Source organism: Myxine glutinosa, chromosome 11 (assembly GCF_964187855.1).
Source record: "Myxine glutinosa chromosome 11, kmMyxGlut1.1, whole genome shotgun sequence".
Taxonomy (NCBI): Eukaryota; Metazoa; Chordata; class Myxini; order Myxiniformes; family Myxinidae; genus Myxine; species Myxine glutinosa.
Window position 1 is genome coordinate 44,355,927 of NC_136271.1, and position 23,517 is coordinate 44,379,443.

The following is a 23,517-nucleotide window of genomic DNA, read 5'->3' on the forward strand; positions in this document are numbered from 1 at the left end:
CAAAATAGGTGTAATATGTTTCACCTGTATGTAATCAGTGGTTTAACTTAAAATTTAAGCTCCCCCACTTAGCTAAGGAGTTTTAAGGTGCAACACACTTGGTCAACCAACAATGTGCAAACATGAAAACCAAAGAGCTTTCCAAAGAAGTCAGACATAAAGTGGTGGAGAAGTATTGTTGGAAAGAGGGTTATAAGAAGATTTCAAAGTCACTCATTATCCCTTTGAGTACGGTGAAATCCATCATTAAGAAGTGGAAGATGTATCATGCCACCTAGACTCTACCCAAATCAGGTCACCCATCCAAACTCGGCAGCCGAGCAAGCAGAAAACTGGTTTGGGATGTCACTGTAAATATAACAATGTCTTTGAAAGATCTGTAAGGCTCTATGTCTGAGGTGAAGGACAAAAAGGAGGTGAAGGACACGAAACAAATATCAGATGTGCAACTTCAGTGCAGGTACACTATTATGATGCAAGAACATATTGGAAGGCCAAGCGGTCTTTGAGATTCTGCATTGGCAAAATTGAACGATGACAAACGCGGGGGGGGGGGGGGGGGGGGGTTTCAGACCGCCATTTGACCTTAACCTTTAATTTGGAAGGGTATGATGTAAAATAAACGTAAATGCAGCTTTCTCTAGGCTATGTAGCGAGGGCAATTTCGATCTGAACAAACCTTAGTTGCGTTATGGTGAAAAAGGTCTATAATTAGGTCATGATCTTAAAATTACGTCAAGATTAAAAAAAAGAAATGCCAGTCCCGCTTACTTTTTATTCATATTGATGCAAAATTTTATTCCGAAAGTCCCAGCCAGCTCCGACATACAGCTTGGAAATTGATAGTTTGAAAATTGGGTGTGAAGGAAGAAAAAAACAACCTGAATGGTGGTTTAGTCCTCCTATAGGTCAAGTAAACTCTGGGGTACCATTAAAAATTGGGTGCACTAATTGTGGAAGCAAACCCTACAACAGCTATAACCTTGCCCCTATCCTACAGGGGTGGCTTACTGGGCACACGTCCATATTCCCAATGTGGTTGTGTTGAGCGCACAGCATTTGTCTGGCTTGGTTTTGTGAGTGTAAACAGAGCTGAGAATGGAACTATTACCACTTTGCAGCTACGCCCCCTGGTGCCCGGCATGCCAGCGTCTACAGCGTGATTGGCAGGCGTTGAGTACCTGGAGTGAAGACTTGGGCATTCACGTGGCTAAAGTTGACATCACTGTGGAGGCTGGTAAGTCAAAACTGTATTTTAAAATGGCCCTTGATACTGTGATCCACGGAGCCCTCATATTGTGTTGATATGTTCATTGGTTCAAAATAACTCGTTATATTTGTATGGGCTCAAGGGGTTGCGTAGGAGGGGAAGATGTGGGCTAACTTGAGAAAAGGAGGATAATGAACAGATAGAGGAATGGGAAATGAGGTTGGGAGAAGTGAGATTAAAGGGATGGGAGGGAATAGACATGTATGCTGTTTGTAATGGGGTCGAACTAAGGGAGTGGGAGGATTTCAACCTTTTGGGGTACGTATTATCCTTTTGTTGCCTTCGCCACCGAATGTGGATGGAGGTTATGTTTTCACTACTGTCTGTCTGTCTGTGAAAAGGATATCTCGAAAGGTTGTGGACGGATTTGGACGAAATTTAGTGACTAGGTTGGGTGCGTGACAAGGACAAATTGATTAGATTTTGGTGACATTCCGGTTTCGGATCCGGATATCAGAGTTTTTTTTAAAGTGATTCTTCACCATTGAGAGATGGGGCCAAAAACGATATATAGCACGATATCTCAAAGTTGTGGACGGATTCGGACGAAACTTGTTGGACAAGTTGGGTAGTTGACAAGAATAAGCTGATTAGATTTTGTTCAGTCCGGATGCATATCCGGCCTATCAGTGGGTTACAAAACAAACTGTTCATCCTGGTCTCTGTATGTGTTTCATTTGAGTGTTTACATATTTCGGTCTGTCCCGAAATAATATTGCATCACTCACCTGTCCATGGAGATTGACATTGATTGTATGATAAATTAAGGGGTAGTTGATGCTTATGTGAGCATATGTGAAAACAGTTCAGAAACTGGTGAAACAGTTCAGAGAAACAGGTGCGTGAAAGTTAAAAAGCACATGCACCAGCCAAGTGTTGTTCCACCAGAGAAAGTGGAAAGAATGGAAGCAAGCCTGAATAAATCTCTGAGATGTTCAACACAACAAGCTCACTGTTCATATTCCAGTGTGAGGAAGACACTCAAACTTTATCCCAACAAAATTCATGCAGTGCATCAGTTACTGGATCCAGATAGAGAGAAACGTGTGGCCTACATTGAGTGGATCCAGAGGATGGTAAGGGAACAAGACAATGTTTTGGATGTTTTTTTTGTTTGTTTTTTTGTTTTTGTATACAAGATCGAGGCTCGTGTAAGAGCTAACATTAATCACAAAATGTTGTGTTTTTTTTTAACAGACGAAGCATGGTTTCATCTTCTTTGGCATGTAAATTCACAAAACACTCGTTTAGGGCTAAGGAACAACCTTATGCAATGCATGGAAGGACGTTGCATTCCACGAAAATTGGTGTTTCGTGTTCTGTAAGTCGGCAAATAATTATTGGCCCAATTTTCTTCTCAGAAGCAGTAAACTCAGAACATTACATCAACATAATCCATGAGCTTATTGGGCACCTTGCAGAAGCCAAAATCAACCAAGGATGGATGGTTTCAGCAAGATGGTGACACGAGTCACACTTCGCAATACAACATAGAAGAAGAAGAATAGAACCACCTTCAGAGGCCATTTTTCCCCACAGAGCAGGGGTTGGCCTTTTTCGGGCACCATGGTCCCCTTTTTGAAGTGATGTTTTATGGCCGGATGCCCTTCCTGCCACCAACCCTGTTAGTCGCCTCTTGCGACACACAGGGAATTACCAGTGAGCTGGTACTCAATTTGCCCACCTCAGAAGGATGACAGGCTGAGTCAAACCCCCTGGCGTTAATTCAGCGATCGACCGGGATTCGAACCCAGGTTCCTAGAATCCCAAGCCAGTCGCAATACAACATGAACTCTTCTTTTAGGCATGAACTTGGGCTACTCTTTAATGACTCGTGTAGTGTCCAAGTCATTATGGCCACCTCGATCCCCAGATCTTACGTCGCCAGATTTCTTTTTGTAGGGATGTTTGAAGGATACAGTGTACGCTACAAATCCACGCACTCTTGGCGAATTTAAAGCAATAATAAGTGACACTTAGCAATATTCCCCAAGGAATATTCCGGACTTGAACCCCAAGCAAAATCAGCAGTATTCCCCAAGAAATGCTCCACTCTGTGTTCGAGAGAATGCTGCGAAAAATGAATTTGTACCTGGACCATGGTGGTGGACACTTTCAGCACCTCATTTAAGGTAATCACCCTGGAGTTGTGCTGGGATTCAAACCCAGGCTAGAGTACTCAGAGACGAGTGTGCGTACCACTAGGCCAACCTAACAGCTCCTGTTCCAGTACCTATAGTAAAGCATTTTTTTGTTGGTTATTTTAAAAAAGCCTCGAAGGAAAATTTGAAAATTGATGGGAATGAGAGGTACAGCATAGGTTTATAAAGGGGACCAGAGCGAAGTTGATGGTGCGCCTTCGCAAATCCCCATGCTTCCCACCTAAAGCAAAGTTGAAAGATGGGAAAAAGTTGCACCAGAAATGACCCAATATCAAATTTTGTGTTCAAGAAAGTCTGTTTTGACCCCTGTGATCCCAGGTCCTCATCATCTGGGGCATGAAATGAGAGGTCAAATCCAAGAAATCGTTACTTATTTTGTGCGTCCCTCAATGTTGATCGCATATACAAAGTTTCATTACTTAAAAATTGTTTTAAAATGTGCCCAAAATTGCATTTTTTGGTATTTCACCTTTTGACCCCTCCCCATGGGGCTCGGCCAAAAATGCTACTGCTCTCGCACATTTTTTCTATGTGGGGATCATAACTACCAAGTTTGGTGAATTTCTGCACTACCGTTTAGGAGGAGATAGCTGGATGGATGGACGGATGGATGGATGGATGGATGGAGCTGATCACAATATCCCCCTGTTTTTTAAACGTGTGGATAATAACAAAGTTAAATGAGGAAGCATATGACTTTGATAATTTTTTCTGTTTTGCAGGCCTTGGGGGACGTTTCCTCATTTCTTCTCTACCCACAATATATCAGTGAGTCGGCAAGGCCATGTTTCCAGCTGAATGCAGCCTGAGTGCTGCTTTTTCATTGGCAAATTGGAGAAGTCAAACTGTTTCTTTGTGTGTGTGTGTATATATACACCACATGACCAAAAGTATGCGGACACCCCTTTTAATTAGTGGATTTGGTTATTTCAGCCACACCCATTGCTGACAGGTATATACAATCAAGCACACAGCCATGCAATCTCCATAGACAAACATTGGCAGTAGAATGGGCCGTACTGAAGAGCTCAGTGACTTTCAATGTGGCACCGTCATAGGATGCCACCTTTCCAACAACTCAGTTCATCAAATTTCTGCCCTGCTAGAGCTGCCCCAGTCAACTATAAGTGTTATTATTGTGAAGTAGAAACGTCTAGGAGCAACAACAGCTCAGCCGCGAAGTGGTAGGCCACACAAGCTCACAGAAGGGACTGCGAGTGCTGAAGCACGTAGTGCATAAAAATCGTCTGTCCTCGGTTGCAACACTCACTACCGAGTTCCAAACTGGTTCTGGAAGCAACGTCAGCACAACAACTGTTCGTCGGGAGCTTCATGAAATGGGTTTCCATGGCTGAGCAGCCGCACACGAGCCTAAGATCACCATGCGCAATATTTAGCGTCGGCTGAAGTGGTGTAAAGCTCGCTGCCATTGAACTCTGGAGCAGTGGAAACGCGTTCTCTGTAGTGATGAATCACGCTTCACCATCTGGTAGTTCGATGGATGAATCTGGGTTTGGCGGATGCCAGGAGAACGCTACCTGCCCGATTACATAGTGCAAACTGTAAAGTTTGGTGGAGGAGGAATAATGGTCTGAGGCTGTTTTTCATGGTTAGGGCTGGGCCCCTTAGTTCCAGTTTAGGGAAATCTTAATGCTACAGCATACAATGACATTCTAGACGATTGTGTGCTTCCAACTTTGTGGCAACAGTTTGGGGAAGGCCCTTTCCTATTTCAGCATGACCATGCCCCCATGCACAAAGTGGACAGACGAAGTCCATACAGAAATGGTTTGTCGAGATCAGTGTGGAAGAACTTGACTGACCTGCACAGAGCCCTGACCTCAACCCCATCGAACACCTTTGGGATGAATTGGAACGCCGACTGCGAGCCAGGCCTCATCGCCCGATATCAGTGCCCGACCTCACTAATGCTCTTGTGGCTGAATGAATGCAAATCCCTGCAGCAATGTTCCAACATCTCATGGAAAGCCTTCCCAGAAGAGTGGAGGCTGTTATAGCAGCAAAGGGGGGACCAACTCCATATTAATGCCCATGATTTTGGAATGAGATGTGTGATGTTCAGGTGTCTACATACTTTTTTTTTTTTCCTGAATCCTTCCTGATACACACCTGGTTATGCATACAAGTTAATGCTCTCACAAGTTTTATTAATGCATACTGAAATATTCTCACCTTGCCATTAACACCTTCGATTCACTCCCACAGTGTGGCCCTCACCACAAACATTGTGACGCAGGAGTCTAAAGTACTAATGCTAATCACCAAAGCCACACATCCAAATCGTGTTTTTTGTTACCAAAATGTATCTTGGTAGCAATATGTTTCCTTCCGTAGCCTATATGTAAACTGCCTCCCATTCTGTTGACCTCCATCCTGTTTTAAGTCTTGGTCCCACCTGGAATGATGATGATGATGATAATGATAACTCTAATAATAATGATGCAAGAGCGATTGTTGTGATCATCATTAATAGTGTTATTAATTTTTTTCCTGCTCAAATACGACGAAGGCTGCTAGCCAATCGGTAGCCGTGTTTACTTGCTGTTTCGGCCTAACTTGCATTTTGGGTCCATGATGGAGGAAGAGAATCTCCTATCTACATGTAAAATTGTACGCACTATATTTGTCATCCCTCTTTTCTCTTCCTATGCCTTCTGTACAACAAAGCCAACAGAATATCCTCATCTCCACTGTCTGCCGTCTTGTTGACAAAATAGGAACTGGGTGTTGATTGGTTAACACGTGCTAAGTAAGTTATTCAAGCCCTTTTCGTTGCATCATCATTCGAGGTCTGACTAAACCTTGCTGTGGATTACTTTCAACTTTTAGACAATGACACAGGGGAATACGTGGTCAAAGAGGCACATTGCCTCAATACAACATCATTCTTTAATAGGGCCTGAGGCCACATTGATTATGGCTTTGCAGGAATTAAACAACTTGGTACAATTTTTCTTGACTTGCCAATCCACTTGACATGTGATTTTTCCTCCTGATGTGTACTTTTGGATTGTGTGCTTTGAATTCATAGCAGTTCATCTTCACAAAGCATCGTCCTCCTGAATCAATCTCATGCTAAACCTCTGCCTTGCACAAATAATGGGAGGCATTGTAATTGCATCTTTGGAACAAAAGTGCTGATGTGTGTTTTTACCATCAAGTTGTCCTCCTGTGTGCAGCATAAAGGATGGTGAGGTTCGCTTGTATGAGGGTCATCGCACCGAAAATCATCTGCTGGCATTTATAGAGGGTGAGAAGTGGAAGCTTGTGGAGCCATTGTCCTATTGGCGGTCTCCATCGTCTCTGCCGTGAGTTACTCTGAAACACCAAATAGACAAACACGTCTTTAAAGGGCAAGGCCACTAAATAGGTCATTTTAAGTGCTGATTTATATATCGTATTGCGAATTAATTTACTGTTGCAATAATGTTCAAATGCGTATTCGTTCAGTTTGTATTCATAAAAAGTTGTACGGAATGTCAACATTATGTGGTGTTTCTTGTTGTTTAGAGGGTTTAAGGCTCATGTAGGATCTGCAACACATTTGTGCACACGTGCTCACATACAGTACCTTCAGAAAGTATTCACACCCCTTGACTTTTTTCACATTTTGTTGTTACAGCCTGAATTTAAAATGGATTATATTGAATTTTTTTTTTTGTCACTGATCTACACATAATACCCAATTAATGTCAAAGTGGAATTTTCGTTTTTTAGAAAATAATTTTAAAAAATAAATAAATATCTAATTTACATAAGTATTAAACCCCCTGAGTTAATACTTCGTAGAAGCGCCTGTGGCAGCGATTACAGCTTCGAGTCTTCTTGGGTATGTCTGTATCAGCTTTGCACATCTCGATTTGGGGAGTTTCATCCTTTCTTCCTTGCAGATTTGCTCAAGTTCTGTCAATTTGGACAAGGAGCATCAATGAACAGCAATCTTCAAGTCTTTCCACAGATTCTCAATGGGATTCAAGTCTGGGCTTTGGCTGGGCCACTCATGGACTTTCACATTCTTGTTCTGAAGCCATTTCATTGTTGCTTTGGCTGTACGCTTGGGGTCTTTGTCCTGTTCGAACGTAAATCTTCACCGCTGTCTAAGGTCTTTTGCACTCTGAAGCAGGTTCCCCTCAAGGATTTGTAAATGGCAAATTCATTGTTCCCGCCATCCTTATACTGCCACCACCATGCTTCATGGTAGGAATGGTGTTAGAAGGGTGATGAGTTGTGCTCGGTTTCCGCCAGACATATAATTTTGAATTCAGGCCAAAGAGTTAAATTTTCGTCTCGTCAGACTACAGACTCTTTTGCCTCATGCTCTGTCTTTCACATGACTTTTTGCAAACTTCAAGTGTGCTGTCACGTGCCTTTATCTCAGGAGTGGCTTCCGTCTGGCCACTCTCCCACGTAGCTTACATTTGTGAAGTGCTGCAGAGACTGTTGGCCTCCCGGCAGGTTCTCCCATCTCAGCCAAGGAACTCTGTAGTTCTGCCAGAGTAGTCATTGGGTTATTGGTCACCTCCCTGACCAAGGTCATTCTTGCATGGTTGCTCACTTTGGTCAGATAGCCTGCTATAGGAAAAGTCTGGGCCATTCCATATTCCTTCCATTTCATAATGATGGAGCTCACTGTGCTGTTGGGCACTTTCAACACTCTAGAAATTGTTTTATACCCTTCCCCAGATCAATGCCTCCTCACAATTCTATCTCGGAGTTCTACGGACAGTTCCTTGGACTTCATGGTGGAGTTTCTGCTCTGACGTGCACTGTCAACTGTGCAACCTTATATGGAAAGGTGTGTTTCTTTCTAAATGATGTCCAATCAATTGGGCTACAGGTGGACTCCAATCAAGTTGTGGAGACATCTCAAGGATGATCAAACAAAATTGGGATGAAACCAAGATTGAACTGTTTGGCTTCCGTCTGGCCACTCTGCCATATAGCCCAGATCGGTGGAGTGTTGCAGTGATGGTTGTCCTTCTGGAAGTTTCTCCCATCTACACATAGGATCTCCGGAGCTCAGCCAGAGTGACCATCGGGTTCTTGGTCACCTCTATTACCCAGGCCCTTCTCCCCCGATTGCTCAGTTTGGCTGGGCGGCCAGCTCTAGGAAGAGTCCTGGTTGTTCCAAACTTCTTCCATTTAATAGTTATGGAGGCCACTGTGCTCTTGGGAACCTTCCATGCAGCAGAAATTTTTTTGTAGGCTTCCCCAGATCTGTGCCTCGACACAATCCTGTCTCTGAGCTCTGCAGGCATTTCCTTCGACCTCATGGCTTGGTTTTTTCTCTGATATGCATCGTCAGCTGTGAGACCTTATGTAGACAGGTGTGTGCCTTTCCAAATCATGTCCAATCAATTGAATTTACCACAGGTGGACTCCAATCAAGGTGTAGAAACATCTCAAAGATGATCAAGAGAAATGGGAGGCACCTGAGCTAAATTTCAAGTGTCATAGCAAAGGGTCTGAATACTTGTGTAAATGTGATATTTCAGTTTTTTCTTTTTAATAAATTTGCAAAACTTTCTAAAATCCTGTTTTCTCTTTGTCATTATGGGGTATTGAGTGCAGATTGATGAGGGAAAAAATGAATTTAAACGATTTCAGCATAAGGCTGCAACATAACAAAATGTGAAAAAAGTGAAGGGGTCTGAATACTTTCTGAATGCACTGTATATCGTTTTTGGCCTTATCTCTCAATCGTGAAGAATCACTTGAAAAGTTCTCAGATCCTGATTCGGATCTGGATCTTCACCAAAATCTAATCAATTAGTCCTTGCTACACACCCAACCTTCGGTGGCAGTGGTAACTAGAGAGTTCATAGAACAACTTACTCCATGCAGTCTTGAGAAAAAGGGAAAGGTCTTTTCAACTCTTCTTTGTATTTCCGAGCACGATCTATATTAGCTCTGTTCTTGAACTTTGCATAATAGGTGCGATGGTAATCATATGAAGCCAATGGGTCAAATGGAACAAATTCACTAAACGAACAGATCTTTTGCATGGAGTTAGCTCTGTGGATGCATCGCTCGACGGTGCCATTTTGTCTGAATCTCGCTGTTACTACGCCCTCAGTGCGCAAAATTTGATTGGTCAAGATGACGTTCAAATATGTCCAAGTACTGCTAAACTGAAGGTTTTTGGAAGCGAAAATAACACGATTTGTGTTCTACAGTGATCACATATTATTCAATTGAAATAAAAATAAACGTTTTAAAGGCTGTATAAAAAAAACCAATTAAAATAAATCGATTATTCCGAAGTTTACCATTGTTGATGCAGCATCTTTTACACCACCTTATTTAACACGTTAAATTATTTCTTCCTTCCTGTTGTTTGTGTCCTTTATGACGTCCCTAAAAATGATAGGTTTGCTCTTTGTAATGATTTTTAATTTTGTTTGACTACTAGACAGGCAGACAGACTGGAGGAATTTCTTTACCGTGCTTTGCACATGTGATTTACTCCGATTTCATCAGGGTGTGATTCTGTACAATTTTCCAAATTTAGAGCCAAAGTACTGCTAAACTGCAGATTAGTGTACTACAGTGTTCAAAATATATAATTCAATTGAAATAGAGCAGTTCCTTGATCATAGAAATAGACAGAGTGAACCAATTCTTTAACCCAGCTTTGCACTATGCATGTGGGGTATTTGAAGTAATATTGACTGTTTTTGAATAGGAAATTGAATACTAAAGACACATCCTATTTTTATGGCATATCTCGAAGGGCAAAGCCGTCTTAGAACAGTGTTTGTCTGTCCATATATATATATATATATATATATATATATATATATATATATATATATATATATTATATATATATATTATATATATATATTTATATTATATATATATATATTTATATTATATATATATATTTATATTATATATATATATATTTATATTATATATATATATATATATATTTATATTATATATATATATATTTATATTATATATATTTATATTATATATACAGTGGTACCTCGGCTTACGAGTGCCCCAACGTACGAGTTTTTCGGGATACGAGCCGTCGCTCGGGCGGTTTGTTGCTTTGGGATACGAGCCGAGATCCGATGTACGAGCTCAAAAAATTTATTTTTTTGAATTTTCCGGTTGTGGCTTCCGGTTCGGGTCACGTGGTTATCTTGCCGTGAAAGCATCTCTGCTTGGATATAAAACACGCAATCGTCGAAATACATGAGCGAGGAATCTCCTTGCTCCAGCCGGTGACGTCATCGGCGGGGATCCCCGCCTCCAGAGTGGCTGGTCACGTGACCGCCAAAGCGTGTCGCGCGTGCGGGTATAATGAGCTACACCTGTGGATCACGTGACCACGGAAGCACGCCTCGCTTGAGAGGCATGGCTTTCGGTTTGCGTTTTGCTTTATAAGACACGATAAATGGGCTTTTGAGTGTTAGCGGTTCATGGCGTTGACGGTTCATGGCGGTTCATGACGGTTCATGGCGTTGACGGTCAAAAACCCATTACATCAATTTTACCAGGCACTGTACAGTAAGTACAGTGGACACCAAATGCACGGTGGAAGGCTAGAAGTAGAAGATCGTCCAAGACAAGTGAGAATAAGCCATACTTTGGAGATGACGTCATTCGCTGGTCCGATAACCAAAGATGTGGTATAAAAAACCAGGTGAGCTAACAATGCAGCAATGAAGGAATTCGGCCAAGGCACCGGCACACAACGACCTACCTACATCGAAAGACTCAATGCCAATGGTGACAGAAGCCAAGACGGCCGGCTTAAACACCGCCGAAAGACCACGGTGTACCAACTTACGATGCAGAACATCTTGCACTTAATATGATGACAACAGGTGCCATCCTCTGACGTACCATTACAGGTACAGGTACAGTACACGTGAGCACAGAGCAAAAGTTCACTGAAACCGAGATTAAGAAAAAAGAAAAAACATCTCGTGGTCCGTGCTCGATATCCGAGTTTCAATCTTTTCAAACACATGATGCTCTCGGTCACGGTATCTCCTGCGAGCTGCTTCTCCTTCAACCACACAAACAACAACTTCTCCATATCTTCATGGATAGAGGTCCGGAGCTTTGAAATAATCGTAACGCCCTTGGCTGGCGTTATAGCCTTTATGGACTCCTTCTGCTTCAAAATCGTACATATCGTAGAAGGAGTACGATCGTACTGCCTCGCCAAGTCGACAACACGCACACCTCACCTGGCATGCTCTTCTCCTCTGCTTAATAAAACCAGTTTATTTCTTTACATTCTCTTGTATTATGTACAGTATATACGAGGTCGTGCTTGTTTATACATTATTTGTTATTTATAAAGTACATTTTTGTTATTTAAAAGCACCTAACAAAAAAAATTGGTGTTTTTTTTTTGAGGCTGGAACGGATTAATAGCATTTCAATGCATTTGAATGGGAAAATTTGCTTTGACTTACGAGCGATTTGGCTTACGAGCTCCGTCACAGAACGGATTAAACTCGTAAGCCGAGGTACCACTGTATATATATTATATTATATTATATATATATATATATATATATATATATATATATATATATATACACGTTTGTATGTATGTATTTATGTCCCTCACAAACTAGTCCAGTCAAATGGTGCCTTGACCCACCACTAATTGGAAAAGATTGTTTCTCTGTTGGATTCTCTTCTGATATACCCCAGGAATACCATATAAAAAATAGAGATGAATGGGAGGGGTGGAAAGGGTCTAAATATGCTAATTTATGTTAATTAGGTCCGAACATCAAAGGAACAAGCTAAACAAGAAGAAATCTTGCATTTGTCTCAAGAATAATCAATTTAATGTGACCCAACTTCATCAATAGTGTTGTTAGAAATGATAGAAACTCAAATTAGGTACCTACTTGGATTATTACCTGATTATGTAATCCGCAGTTTTCCTCAGTCACTACATTTGGTTTCCCGTCCAATTCAGCAATCACTATTTCGTCCCCAAAATGTTTTTTCAGCTTTGTTTTCATATGAGTAAAGTTTTCATACGCTGAACACTCGGTTCCCTTTAAGAACTCATCCATTTTTTCTATCAAGTCACCGATAGTTATTTGTTCATCATCTTTCTCCTGCACAAAGCTGCAAACCTGTAGAAACGCTTCTTGTGTCTCTGATTTAGCTCGTCTTCCACGCTTTGTGGATTGAGATTCATCAGGATCACTAAAGTTTCTTGGGAGTTTTCCTTCCTCCTTCCTAACGTTCAAGTTGCATTGTTGGTGATAAACGGCGTCTACAGCATGTAAATCTCGGGCATACTCCAATCTACCTGCTACAGTTTCAGCCCAAGCATCTCCCCTTTGTTTGCAAATTGTTGCGATTGTATTTTGCATACCGTAGCTGTAGTTTTTACAGGTATCACATCAAACGCCCGCTTACGACCGCCATATTTTGCAGGCTTGCCACAAAAAAGACAATGTTCTTTAAAATTGAACTTTGGTGTTGAAGAACGTAAAGCTGACGAAACAGTTCCTTCTGCTGGTGCACATGACTTTTTCAAGTCCCTTGCTATCGCATTCTCATTCGTGAAATCTAAACGGCACGCAATGTGAACACGTTGTCCCTCTTTAGTTCTAATGTCACTGCCCCGCTTTTCACTCGCACGATTGATGCCTTCACTTCCTTTTGGTCGAAGAGTAACGGTCTCCCCGCCTGCAGCACGGCTTTTACGGCATATGACAGTTATGACACACTCCTCCATTTCTGTTATGCAGCAAATTCCTGAAAAATAGATTAAGTATGATAAGTAATTAAGTTGGCTTGGTTGGCTTGGGATCTGAGCATCGTAAGAGCGTGACCAAGGGTTGGCGTCAGGAAGGGCATCCGGCCATAAAAACATTGCCTCAAACAGGGAACCATGATTGTCATGGGGCCCGCAAGGCTAACCCCTGCTCTAGCGGGGAAAATGGCCTTAAAACGATCATTCATTCATTCATTCATGATAAGTAATTAAGTTCTGGTGTCACAATGCAATGAGCTACATCTGCTGAATACATTTCAGATGTCCAAATTCATGGCTGAGGATACACAATGCCAGTAATGAAAGTAAAATATCAGCATACTTGACAGAAACCTCACCAATTATTGCCATAAATGCCCAACTGGCATCACATAGGAAGGAATGTGAGCACATGCAGGCATGCAGGCATGCATTAGGCTTTACCAAGGTGACTTTTTTTAAGTTCCTAAAAACTCACCTGTACATGCTGCAAAGTACCAACATTCATTTTTACTTGTAATTTCTTCATCAAATCAGAATGACAAGGAAGAAACAATCAAGAATCATGATTCCAATCAAAACAGTATGGAGGAAGCTCCCTTTGTTTTAATATTTTCATTACCTGGATTTCAGTATAGATGGCACTGCTGTTTGGAGGAGAAATCAATGGGATGCCAAACAGGACAAAATAGGCATACCTAAAACATGCACTGACTATAATAGAAAAAGACGGTTTTTCATTAATGGCAACACTTAATTAGCATAATTATAATTACATACAACAGGCATTTTAAGGCCATTTTCCCTGCAAGAGTGGGGGTTAGCCTTGCGGTCCCCATGACAATCTTCTCCATTTTGCCCTATTTTCTGCATCTCCCCTTGTTAACCCCCTTGCCCGCATTTCTTCTTCGACCATCTTTAGCCAAGTCTTTCTCGGTCTTCCCCGTCCTCTACTGCCTTCTACATTCATTTCCATCACTCTTCTCAACCAGTCACTTTCATCCTTCCTCAACACATGACCAAACCATCTCAAACTTTCTCTTCACAGCATCCATCACAGGCTCCATTCCCATCATCTTTCGCAATTCATCATTTGTCTTCCTCTCTCTCAACGATACTCCGCACATCCACCGAACCATTCGCATTTCCACCCTTTCCAGCCTTCGTTGCTGCTCTATGTTCATTATAGTCCATGGGTTGAGTAGGGTTTACATGCACCCCCCCCCACAACTTAACTTCCCGGGTATGTCCATGTACCCCCCACCCTAGGGGTTAGGAAAAACCATGTTAACAGAAAAAAAACTCATTCCCTCATAGTTTGACCTCTGGTGACCTCATTAGTGAACTCATTTGCATATAACACATATCATTGTAAAGAGTGTCCCAGGACAAACATTTTGAGGGGTCATATGCAACCATAGGATGACTAAGTAAAAAGTTATGGCCATTTGAATTTCGCCTACCCCTAATTTTCGGAAATCACTGACACGGGGGGGGGGGGGGGGGGTAACATCAAAATATGCGTGGGAGGTACCTTGGGAATGAGTTTTTTTTCTGTTAACATGGTTTTTCCTAACCCCTAGGGTGGGGGGTTCCAACTTCATCATCTCACCACCATGTTTCCGAGTGCCTCGGTGGTCCTTTTGTCCATCCACATACCTCACCAACGGCTCCCAACAGACTATCTTTCATTGACATCCAACCACTTTCAAGCTCAACCACATCATCCTCTACCATACTCAGCCTCTCTTTTAAAGCCTCCCTCACTGTCACCTCTTTAAACCTTCACACCTTCATTCTCGGTTGGTACTTCACCCGCCGAGCTCTCCTCGCACCTTTCACCCTTATGTCGCAGACAACCAAGTGGTGCTGTGAAACAGCCTCCTCCCCGAGGATCACCTTTGTGTCCCGGAGGTGCCCCCTATCTCACCTACGCACCAGCAGGTAGTCAACGGTTGTCGTCGACCCACCTGACGTGTATGTAACAAGCTTATTATCCTCTTTCTGGAACTGAGTATTACAAATCAACAAATCAGCTCCATCAGCAAACTCCAAAATCCTTTCACCTTCTCCATTTCTCACACCATATCCGTAACCCCCATGAACTCCCTCAAAACCGTCCATACTCCTTCCCACATGTCCATTTAGGTCTCCTCCTACCACAACAACTTCCTCATCTTTCACGTTTTCCATCAGCTTCTCGATTGCACACCAGAACTTGTTCTTCTCTTCATCGCTCCGACCAACCTGCGGAGCATATCCCGAGATGACGTTCACCAAGAGCTTTCCAATCATCATTTTCACCATCATCAAACTTTCACTCACTCTTGTCACACTCACCACACTGTCTACAAACTCCTCAGAAAACAGGACACCAACACCATTCACGCCTTCTGAGCACCCTTGCCACACAAACTTGTATTTCTGTCCCTGCCTACCCTTCACCATTCTCACACCACTTCCCTTCCATCTCGTCTCCTGCACACAACATATGTCCACTCTTCTTCTGACCAATACTTCCACCACTTCTCCTGATCTCCTTGTCATTGTCCCTACATTCCATGTCCCAAACCTCAGAAACCGATCTCCACATCGGGCATCAGACGTTTCGTCGTAATAAATGGAGTGATTTCCTCCCTTGCTTCAATCAGGTTCCCCACCTTGAGTTTTGACGAGAGGGAGTGGGGTCCCCCACGGGGTACTTCGGGCTGTACCCTGCCCATATGTAGTTGTAATTGTCATGGTTCTCATTTTGAGGCAATGTTTTTATGGCCGGATGCCCTTCCTGACGCCAACCCTTTTAGTCGCCTCTTACGACACGCAGGGATACGGTGTACCTATTCTAAACTGGGGTACACACTCAGCAATCACGTACTGGGGGAAAACTAATTGTAACCCCTATCTAATTACCATAGCTTTACCCCTCGTGTGAAGACACTTGAACAACCTTAAGCTCCAGTTTCCCTACATAATACATTGAGATGCCTCCTACTTGTCCATGGTCCATGCTATACCTATACGATCCTACCTCCACTATGGTAATCCATCATCTACCCCCACAAACGTAACAATATATTTTATTTTTCTTTACAAAATCGAGGCTCGTGGGGAATAGCGAGCTGATGGAGGGTATGAACTAACAGTTGGACAGAATAAGCAAGGAAATGGAAAAATAGGAATATTGGGAAGGAAACACTGCAACCTGCAAGTAAGAGGGTTAAGAAGGGTTAATGTGAGTAATAAAGATTGTGAGTAGGATGGGGGATGGCATGAGATGGTGGTGTTAAGAAGGGTTAATGTGGGTAATAAAGATTGTGAGTAGGATGGGGGATGACATGAGGTGGTGGTGCATTGCTTGCTTGAAGTCCTGGAGGGAAGATAGTAAGGCCTCATGAAGACGGTTCCATGGGTGGGAAAAGCGAGGAATAAATAGTTCAGATGTGCAGTTAGCATGTGGATACACAAATATGTCTAAACAAAGAAGTCTAAAACTAAACACTTGAAGGTGTCTAAACATTTAGAATTATGCTAAACATTATTTGTATTATATCGATCGATACAGTGCAAAGTGTCATCATTGCAATTAAACCACTGTTGTCGTTCTTTATCTGAGCCTTGACCATTTCTGTTTTTCAGAATGGCTTTTTTGGCGTCCATCATGAGATTGTCTGTTCTGGCAAAGGTGAGTTTATTGACATTTCCAGTTTGCTTAGCACTCCCCCAATGTGGATTCTTGATTATTCAAGTTTACATGCTGTGCATGCACGGCACTAACAGTTGGGGGAGTTAGGTAAGCTCTCTTTTTGGCCGTTGTGATATCTTATCAGAAAATATTTGAAGCAACATTTGTAGCAATTGTTCCAGTTGTTTGAGGCCGTGTGCATGTGGCTGATGACAAAAGCAGTTTGTTTTTGCCTATTTATTTAAAAAAAAAAATTGAAGAATTTTCATTTAATTTAATATCCTTTTGAGGTTAAGTGGATCTTTGTTTGGCATCCGCCTAACAGCTGTGGTTTGCAAAGATGCTTTTGACTTTGCTCTTGTATAATTCATTCTAGTAATGCCCTATTTGTGGTTTGTCTAAACCTTTCATGTGACATGCACATTTTGTATGTTCCTTTAGGATTTTCACAATTACATCATTGAGACGTTGGAGTTGCCACAGTGGATGTCTTATGCTGTGTTTGGCTTGCTCACCATCGGAGCCGGTCTCATCTTGGGTCTGGTATGCTTCTGTACATTGCAAAGACTGCTGGCACATGATCTTGTATTGCTTTAATGTTGGGTTTAATCTTCTTGTTTTGATCTTCTTTTTTTCTAGATATTCGTTCTGTTCTGTGAGAGCTGTTTCCCATCAAATAAACAACCTTGGCGCCAGTCTCGTGCTGTCAAAGAGATTAAAACGCCAGCTGGTGAGGCTGATATTTGATGGGGAGAGTGGGGGCACATTATAACGGTGGGAGTTGTGTTCAATGACGAGAGATGGGATGGGATGGGATTTGGGATTGTGGTACAGTATCAGAATCTGGTGTGATTATACAGTCGGTTAACGAATGAAGAGTAGATATAAGATATATATTAGTTTACATTTGGCCTTTCTACTCAAAGAAAGCTGCATAATGCAACCATGGAAAGCTGCACAAGGTAAGCCCTTCTGGCATTTTGAAGCATTTGCAGGTTCCTCCACAGGTGCAGACATTTACATGCATGGACACAAATTTCCTCAAGCTTATTAATGTACCTCGAGCTCGAGCTTATATATATATATATATATATATATATATATATAGATATTGTTACGGACACGACTTAGATGTTATGATGGGCCGAGCGGAATGGCCGCCGTGTTCGCACAGTTTACCCGATTACACTCGAACGTTGGCCGAATCGCGCTACGCTAGATCAATGAAGGAAAGGACACAACGGCTGGGATTAAGGCAACGACACAAGGGGTACAGTTCTCAAGACCTCCGGAGGAGGATATAATATTGGTTATGCAGAACGGTTAGATTACACGGCAAGAGGTAAAGCACAGCAAGATGGGCACTTAGACACAGTCTTATCTTATTCCCGACAGACCACAGACAAACGGGACAAGACTGACTCACACAGGGATTGATGGCTGGGAAGGACAGGCAGTCGATAGCTCAAGGTGCACCTTGGCTCAGGGGCAGAATCCACACGGTCCGGTCCAGAGATGCGGGGAGGTATTGTCGCGCTCGGAAGGTGGCGTCCTTTTCTCTCCAAGCTGAGGCGCATCTGACGTCACCTCCGTCTTCCTGCGCATGTCCAGCGGGGAGTGACACGCCCTCGGCTCGTTAGCTCCGCCCCAGATGGAATCGGTCCGCCGCTTCTTATTGGGTGCGGGGGGTTACCGGGCTCCGCCCTTGACGTGGAGCTGACAGTGAGCCCCTGCGTGGTAACCCCGTCGGAGCACATGTTCAATGGCGGCTAACCAAGCCGGAGTGAGGACGCACACTCCCCGCGCCGCGCCGCCGCCGCTGTTGTTGTTGTTGGTGTTGTTGTTCCATGAGGAAGAGATGCGGGGAGGTATTGGGAGGTCCTAAACTTACTAACGGTGCCATACAATCACATTCTGGTGCAACGAAGAGTCAGAATTAATGGAAACGAGTCCTTAACTGACATAGACTAAGAATGACTAGCAAGATGTCCTATAGTTGTCTACGTGAGATGCGGTGAACCTGGGCACGACATTTAATGGGGGAAAAAGGGGAAGGTCGGGGCTACAGAGTGTTGTTTACAGACAATGGGACTAGGGAATGGGGGATTGGGGATAGTTGGGGAGTATTGGGGAAATAGGGGAATATTTACAAGCGGATATGGATGGAGGCCAAATCCCATATCCGCAACAATATATATATATATATATATATAGATATATATATATAGATATATATATATATATATAATATATATATAATATATATACAGTGGAACCTTGACTTACGAGTGCCCCAACTTACGAGTTTTTCGAGATACGAGCCGTCGCTCGGGCGGTTTATTGCTTTGAGATGCGAGCCGAGATCTGAGTTACGAGCTTTCGCCACCCGGGCACGTGGTTATCTTGCCGTGCAAGTACAGTATCTCTGCCGTATAGCGCTGCATTTTTGTTTTCGCATGTTGGTTATTTTGAGTTTACGCCGCCAGGTGGGTTCTGGTCACGTGGTTATCTTGCCGTGCAAGTACAGTATCTCTGCCGTATAGCGCTGCATTTTTGTTTTCGCATGTTGGTTATTTTGAGTTTACGCCACCAGGTGGGTTCCGGTCACGTGGTTATCTTGCCGTGCAAGTACAGTATCTCTGCCGTCAACTTGTTCAGAGTGCCGGCGATAGCTCGCCTTCTCTTTGTGGAAAACACGGTACTGAGAAGAAGAAGAGGATGATGTGCTTGGATATAAAACACGCAATCGTCGAAAAACATGAGCGAGGTGTCGAGGAGGACGTATATAACGGCAGAGGAGAAGAGCATGCCAGGCCACAACTTGTGGATATAAAACACGCAATCGTCGTGTTTTATATAAAACTTGTGCTTGGATATAAAACACGCAATCGTCGAAAAACATGAGCGAGGTGCCGAGGAGGACGTATATAACGGCAGAGGAGAAGAGCATGCCAGGCCACAACTTGTTCAGAGTGCCGGCGATAGCTCGCCTTCTCTTTGTGGAAAACACGGTACTGAGAAGAAGAAGAGGATGATGTGCTTGGATATAAAACACGCAATCGTCGAAAAACATGAGCGAGGTGTCGAGGAGGACGTATATAACGGCAGAGGAGAAGAGCATGCCAGGCCACAACTTGTGGATATAAAACACGCAATCGTCGTGTTTTATATAAAACTTGTGCTTGGATATAAAACACGCAATCGTCGAAAAACACGAGCGAGGTGCCGAGGAGGACGTATATAACGGCAGAGGAGAAGAGCATGCCAGGCCACAACTTGTTCAGAGTGCCGGCGATAGCTCGCCTTCTCTTTGTGGAAAACACGGTGAGATCCTTAACATCCAACAACTAATGGGACGCAAACGGGGCGCCCAGTTTAGCGGTACACACATTGATGAATCACCCTGCCTGTGATTCACCCATGACAGGTTATAGCTGGGTCGGGATTCAAACCCAGGCTGGACAGTTTAGACTTTAGAGTCAAGTGTGCGTACCTCCAGTCCAGGCCATCCTGCCAACTTGTATGCTGCATACAGGTGAAATATAAAGCGCGAGATATTTTTATATATACTGTATATTTAAAAAAAAATTGGTGTGGTTTTTGGCGGGCTGGAACGGATTAATAGCATTTCAATGCATTTTAATGGGGAAATTTGATTTGAGAAACGAGCAATTTGAGTTACGAGCTCGGTCACAGAACGAATTAAACTCGTAAGTCAAGGTTCCACTGTATATATATAATATATATATATATATATAATATATATATAATATATATATATATATATATATAATATATATACATACATACATACATACATACATACATATATATATATATATATATATATATATATATATATATATATATATATATATATATATATATATACAGTCATGGCCAAAAATATTGCCATCCTTGCACTTTTTTTTTAACTAACTCACAATTTTTCCTCAACATTCGTGGGATTTTTCCTCGACATTCGTGGGATTTTTCCTCGACATTCGTGGGATTTTCCCTCGACATTCGTGGGATTTTCCCTCGACATTCGTGGGATTTTTCCTCGACATTCGTGGGATTTTTCCTCGACATTCGTGGGATTTTCCCTCGACATTCGTGGGATTTTCCCTCGACATTCGTGGGATTTTTCCCTCGACATTCGTGGGATTTTTCCTCGACATTCGTGGGATTTTTCCTCGACATTCGTGGGATTTTCCCTCGACATTCGTGGGATTTTTCCTCGACGTTGATGGGATTTATTCCTCGACTTCATGTGATTTTCCTCTGTTTGTGGGATTTTCCTCAACATTCGCAGATTTTCCACGAATTAGGAACTGCTGGGAACCTATCCCTCCTTTCCCCATTGAAGCAATTTGCGGTCCCAACATTCGCGGGTTCTGCGTATTCGCAGTTCATAACATGTGACCTGCTTCTACATTCACGCCTTTCGTATTCGCGGTAAAAATTATTATTATCATTATTATTATTTTGCATATTACAACTGGTCTCCTTTTTCCACTGCCGCTGGTATTTATTCAGCCTGGTAATTCTTCTACAGAAACCTGCGTTCTCTTATGCGGAGATTCATCCCATGTCTTCAGTTTCTTACCCATCCTCCTGCTCTTGGTACTCTGAATCCTGTGGTGAGGCAGTTGCTTTAAAACAACTTGCATTCTCCTGGAAGATAAATCCAACTGAAGACTACCTCAGTTCATTCCTTAAATCTCGCAACAAGTGTGCTTACTCTCGAGAGAGCCAGAAAACAACACCTGTCCAATCTTAAGAATGAGCTTTCAAACTTATCTCTCTCTCCTATAAAACCTGGTGGCGCCTTGTTAAGGTGGCGTCTTGTCAAGACTTGTGCCGTCTGCCCTCTCCATGCTTAAGGTGTTTATTGCTGGAGAATTCGATCAGTGTTATTTAGGAGTACTTGTGATAGTGAATTGTTGTCGTATTGTTGCTTCCCAGGCAGGGTGTTGCATCAATGTGTGTACCGTCCCTCAGATATAGGTTAAACTTTCCGTCCCGTCTGCCAGCATTAGTTGGTGGATGTTAAAGATCCCACGGTGTCCTACACAAGGAGGAGGCAAGTTATCACTGGCACCCTCAACCAAACAAAATACAAATTTCTGTCCAAATCGGCTCCAGTTGAATATCAGACCTGACCAGCCGGTTTGTGAAAGGCTTGGGCCAAACGTCTCCCTTGGCCAACCCCCCACAAAGCTGTCGGTGTAGTAGTACAGTAGTAATAGTTGTTGCAGTTGTTTTGTCTTGTGAATTGTGATTTCATCATGTTCTAGTGAAATATAATGTCGTAACGGCATCATGTGACTAGTTTGTGACTTAGAAAAGGGGACAAATCATTTTGACTAATATAGGGAGTTTGGTTTAATTTGCAATACTAGTACTAACTATTAACCATTACGAGTTTTTCAAGTTTGCTTGCTATTTGCTTTGACATTGTGACACCGATATTATTAGATTATAAAAGTTTCTTAACGCATGTTTTGCTGTACTCGGATTTATTATAAGATAACACAACTTGGAATTGTTTTTCAAATTGAAGTTGCACTGTTTGCTGAGAATGATTTTATTTTATTTTTGCTTGTTTATTATGTTGTAGCAATGCCATGATAGTGTATAGGCCTTATCTTGGACTTTTATCCGAGACCCTCACTTAAACAGATTGCTATGTTAAGTTGGATTTGTTATGCATTCTGATTGTAACCTTGTTGGGATGCCAAGGTTTTGGAAGGGGGCAATGTTAGAGAAATGGGACTTTTGTGGATAACTATACCATGTGGCATGTTGGTGTGGTATTGTAGTTTTGCTTAGTTTTATAATATTTGGGGATTTCTGTTAATCTATACCAACAAAAACAACGTGCATTTTAAGGCCATTTTCTCTGCTAGAGAGGGGGTTAGCCTTGCGGTCCCCATGACAACCTTCTCCATCTTGTCCTATTTTCTGCATCTCTCCTTGTTAACCCCCTTGCCCGCATTTCTTCTTCCACCATCTTTGGCCAAGTCTTTCTCGGTCTTCCCCGTCCTCTACTTCCTTCTACATTCATTTCCATCACTCTTCTCAACCAGTCACTTTCATCCTTCCTCAACACATGACCAAACCATTTCAACCTGTTCCTCTTCACAACATCAATCACAGGCTCTATTCCCATCAGTTTTCACAATTCATCATTTGTCTTCCTCTCTCTCAACGATACTCCGCACATCCATCGAACCATTCGCATTTCCACCCTTTCCAACCTTCGTTGCTGCTCTTCTACGTTCATTACCCATGTCTCGCTCCCATAAATCATAACACTTCTCACACATGCAGCATACACCTTTCCCTTCAGCTTCAACGACACTCCCCTCATCATCAGCACGCCACTCAGTTCCCGAAACTTCTCCATGCACATCTCACTCTAGCAACCGTTGCCGAGTCTGATCCACCTTCTCCATTCAGCATGTCTCCGAGGTAGCAAAATGTTTTCACACCTTCCAGCTTCACGCCGTCTCCAAGATCCAACTCAACATTTCCTCCGTCTGCAGTTCCCTCTGTGCACACCTTACATTTGAATGTAGCTGCCACACTGGTTAATGACCCTCTCAGACCACTACATTTTTGA

The 23,517-nt window shown here is 42.6% G+C and overlaps 1 protein-coding gene across 2 annotated transcripts in view; it reads left to right on the top strand.

Annotated features, from left to right (window-relative positions):
- The window catches only part of LOC137436621 (thioredoxin-related transmembrane protein 1), a 36,429-nt gene that overhangs the window by 6,458 nt on the left and 6,454 nt on the right, over nucleotides 1-23,517 (top strand). For both annotated transcript variants that reach the window (XM_068130573.2, XM_068130574.2), the window contains exons 2-7: nucleotides 1,122-1,237; nucleotides 4,155-4,200; nucleotides 6,633-6,761; nucleotides 16,844-16,889; nucleotides 17,331-17,432; nucleotides 17,529-17,619. In XM_068130573.2, coding sequence (XP_067986674.1) covers nucleotides 1,122-1,237; nucleotides 4,155-4,200; nucleotides 6,633-6,761; nucleotides 16,844-16,889; nucleotides 17,331-17,432; nucleotides 17,529-17,619 — 530 coding nt within the window. The remainder of the gene's footprint in view (nucleotides 1-1,121; nucleotides 1,238-4,154; nucleotides 4,201-6,632; nucleotides 6,762-16,843; nucleotides 16,890-17,330; nucleotides 17,433-17,528; nucleotides 17,620-23,517) is intronic.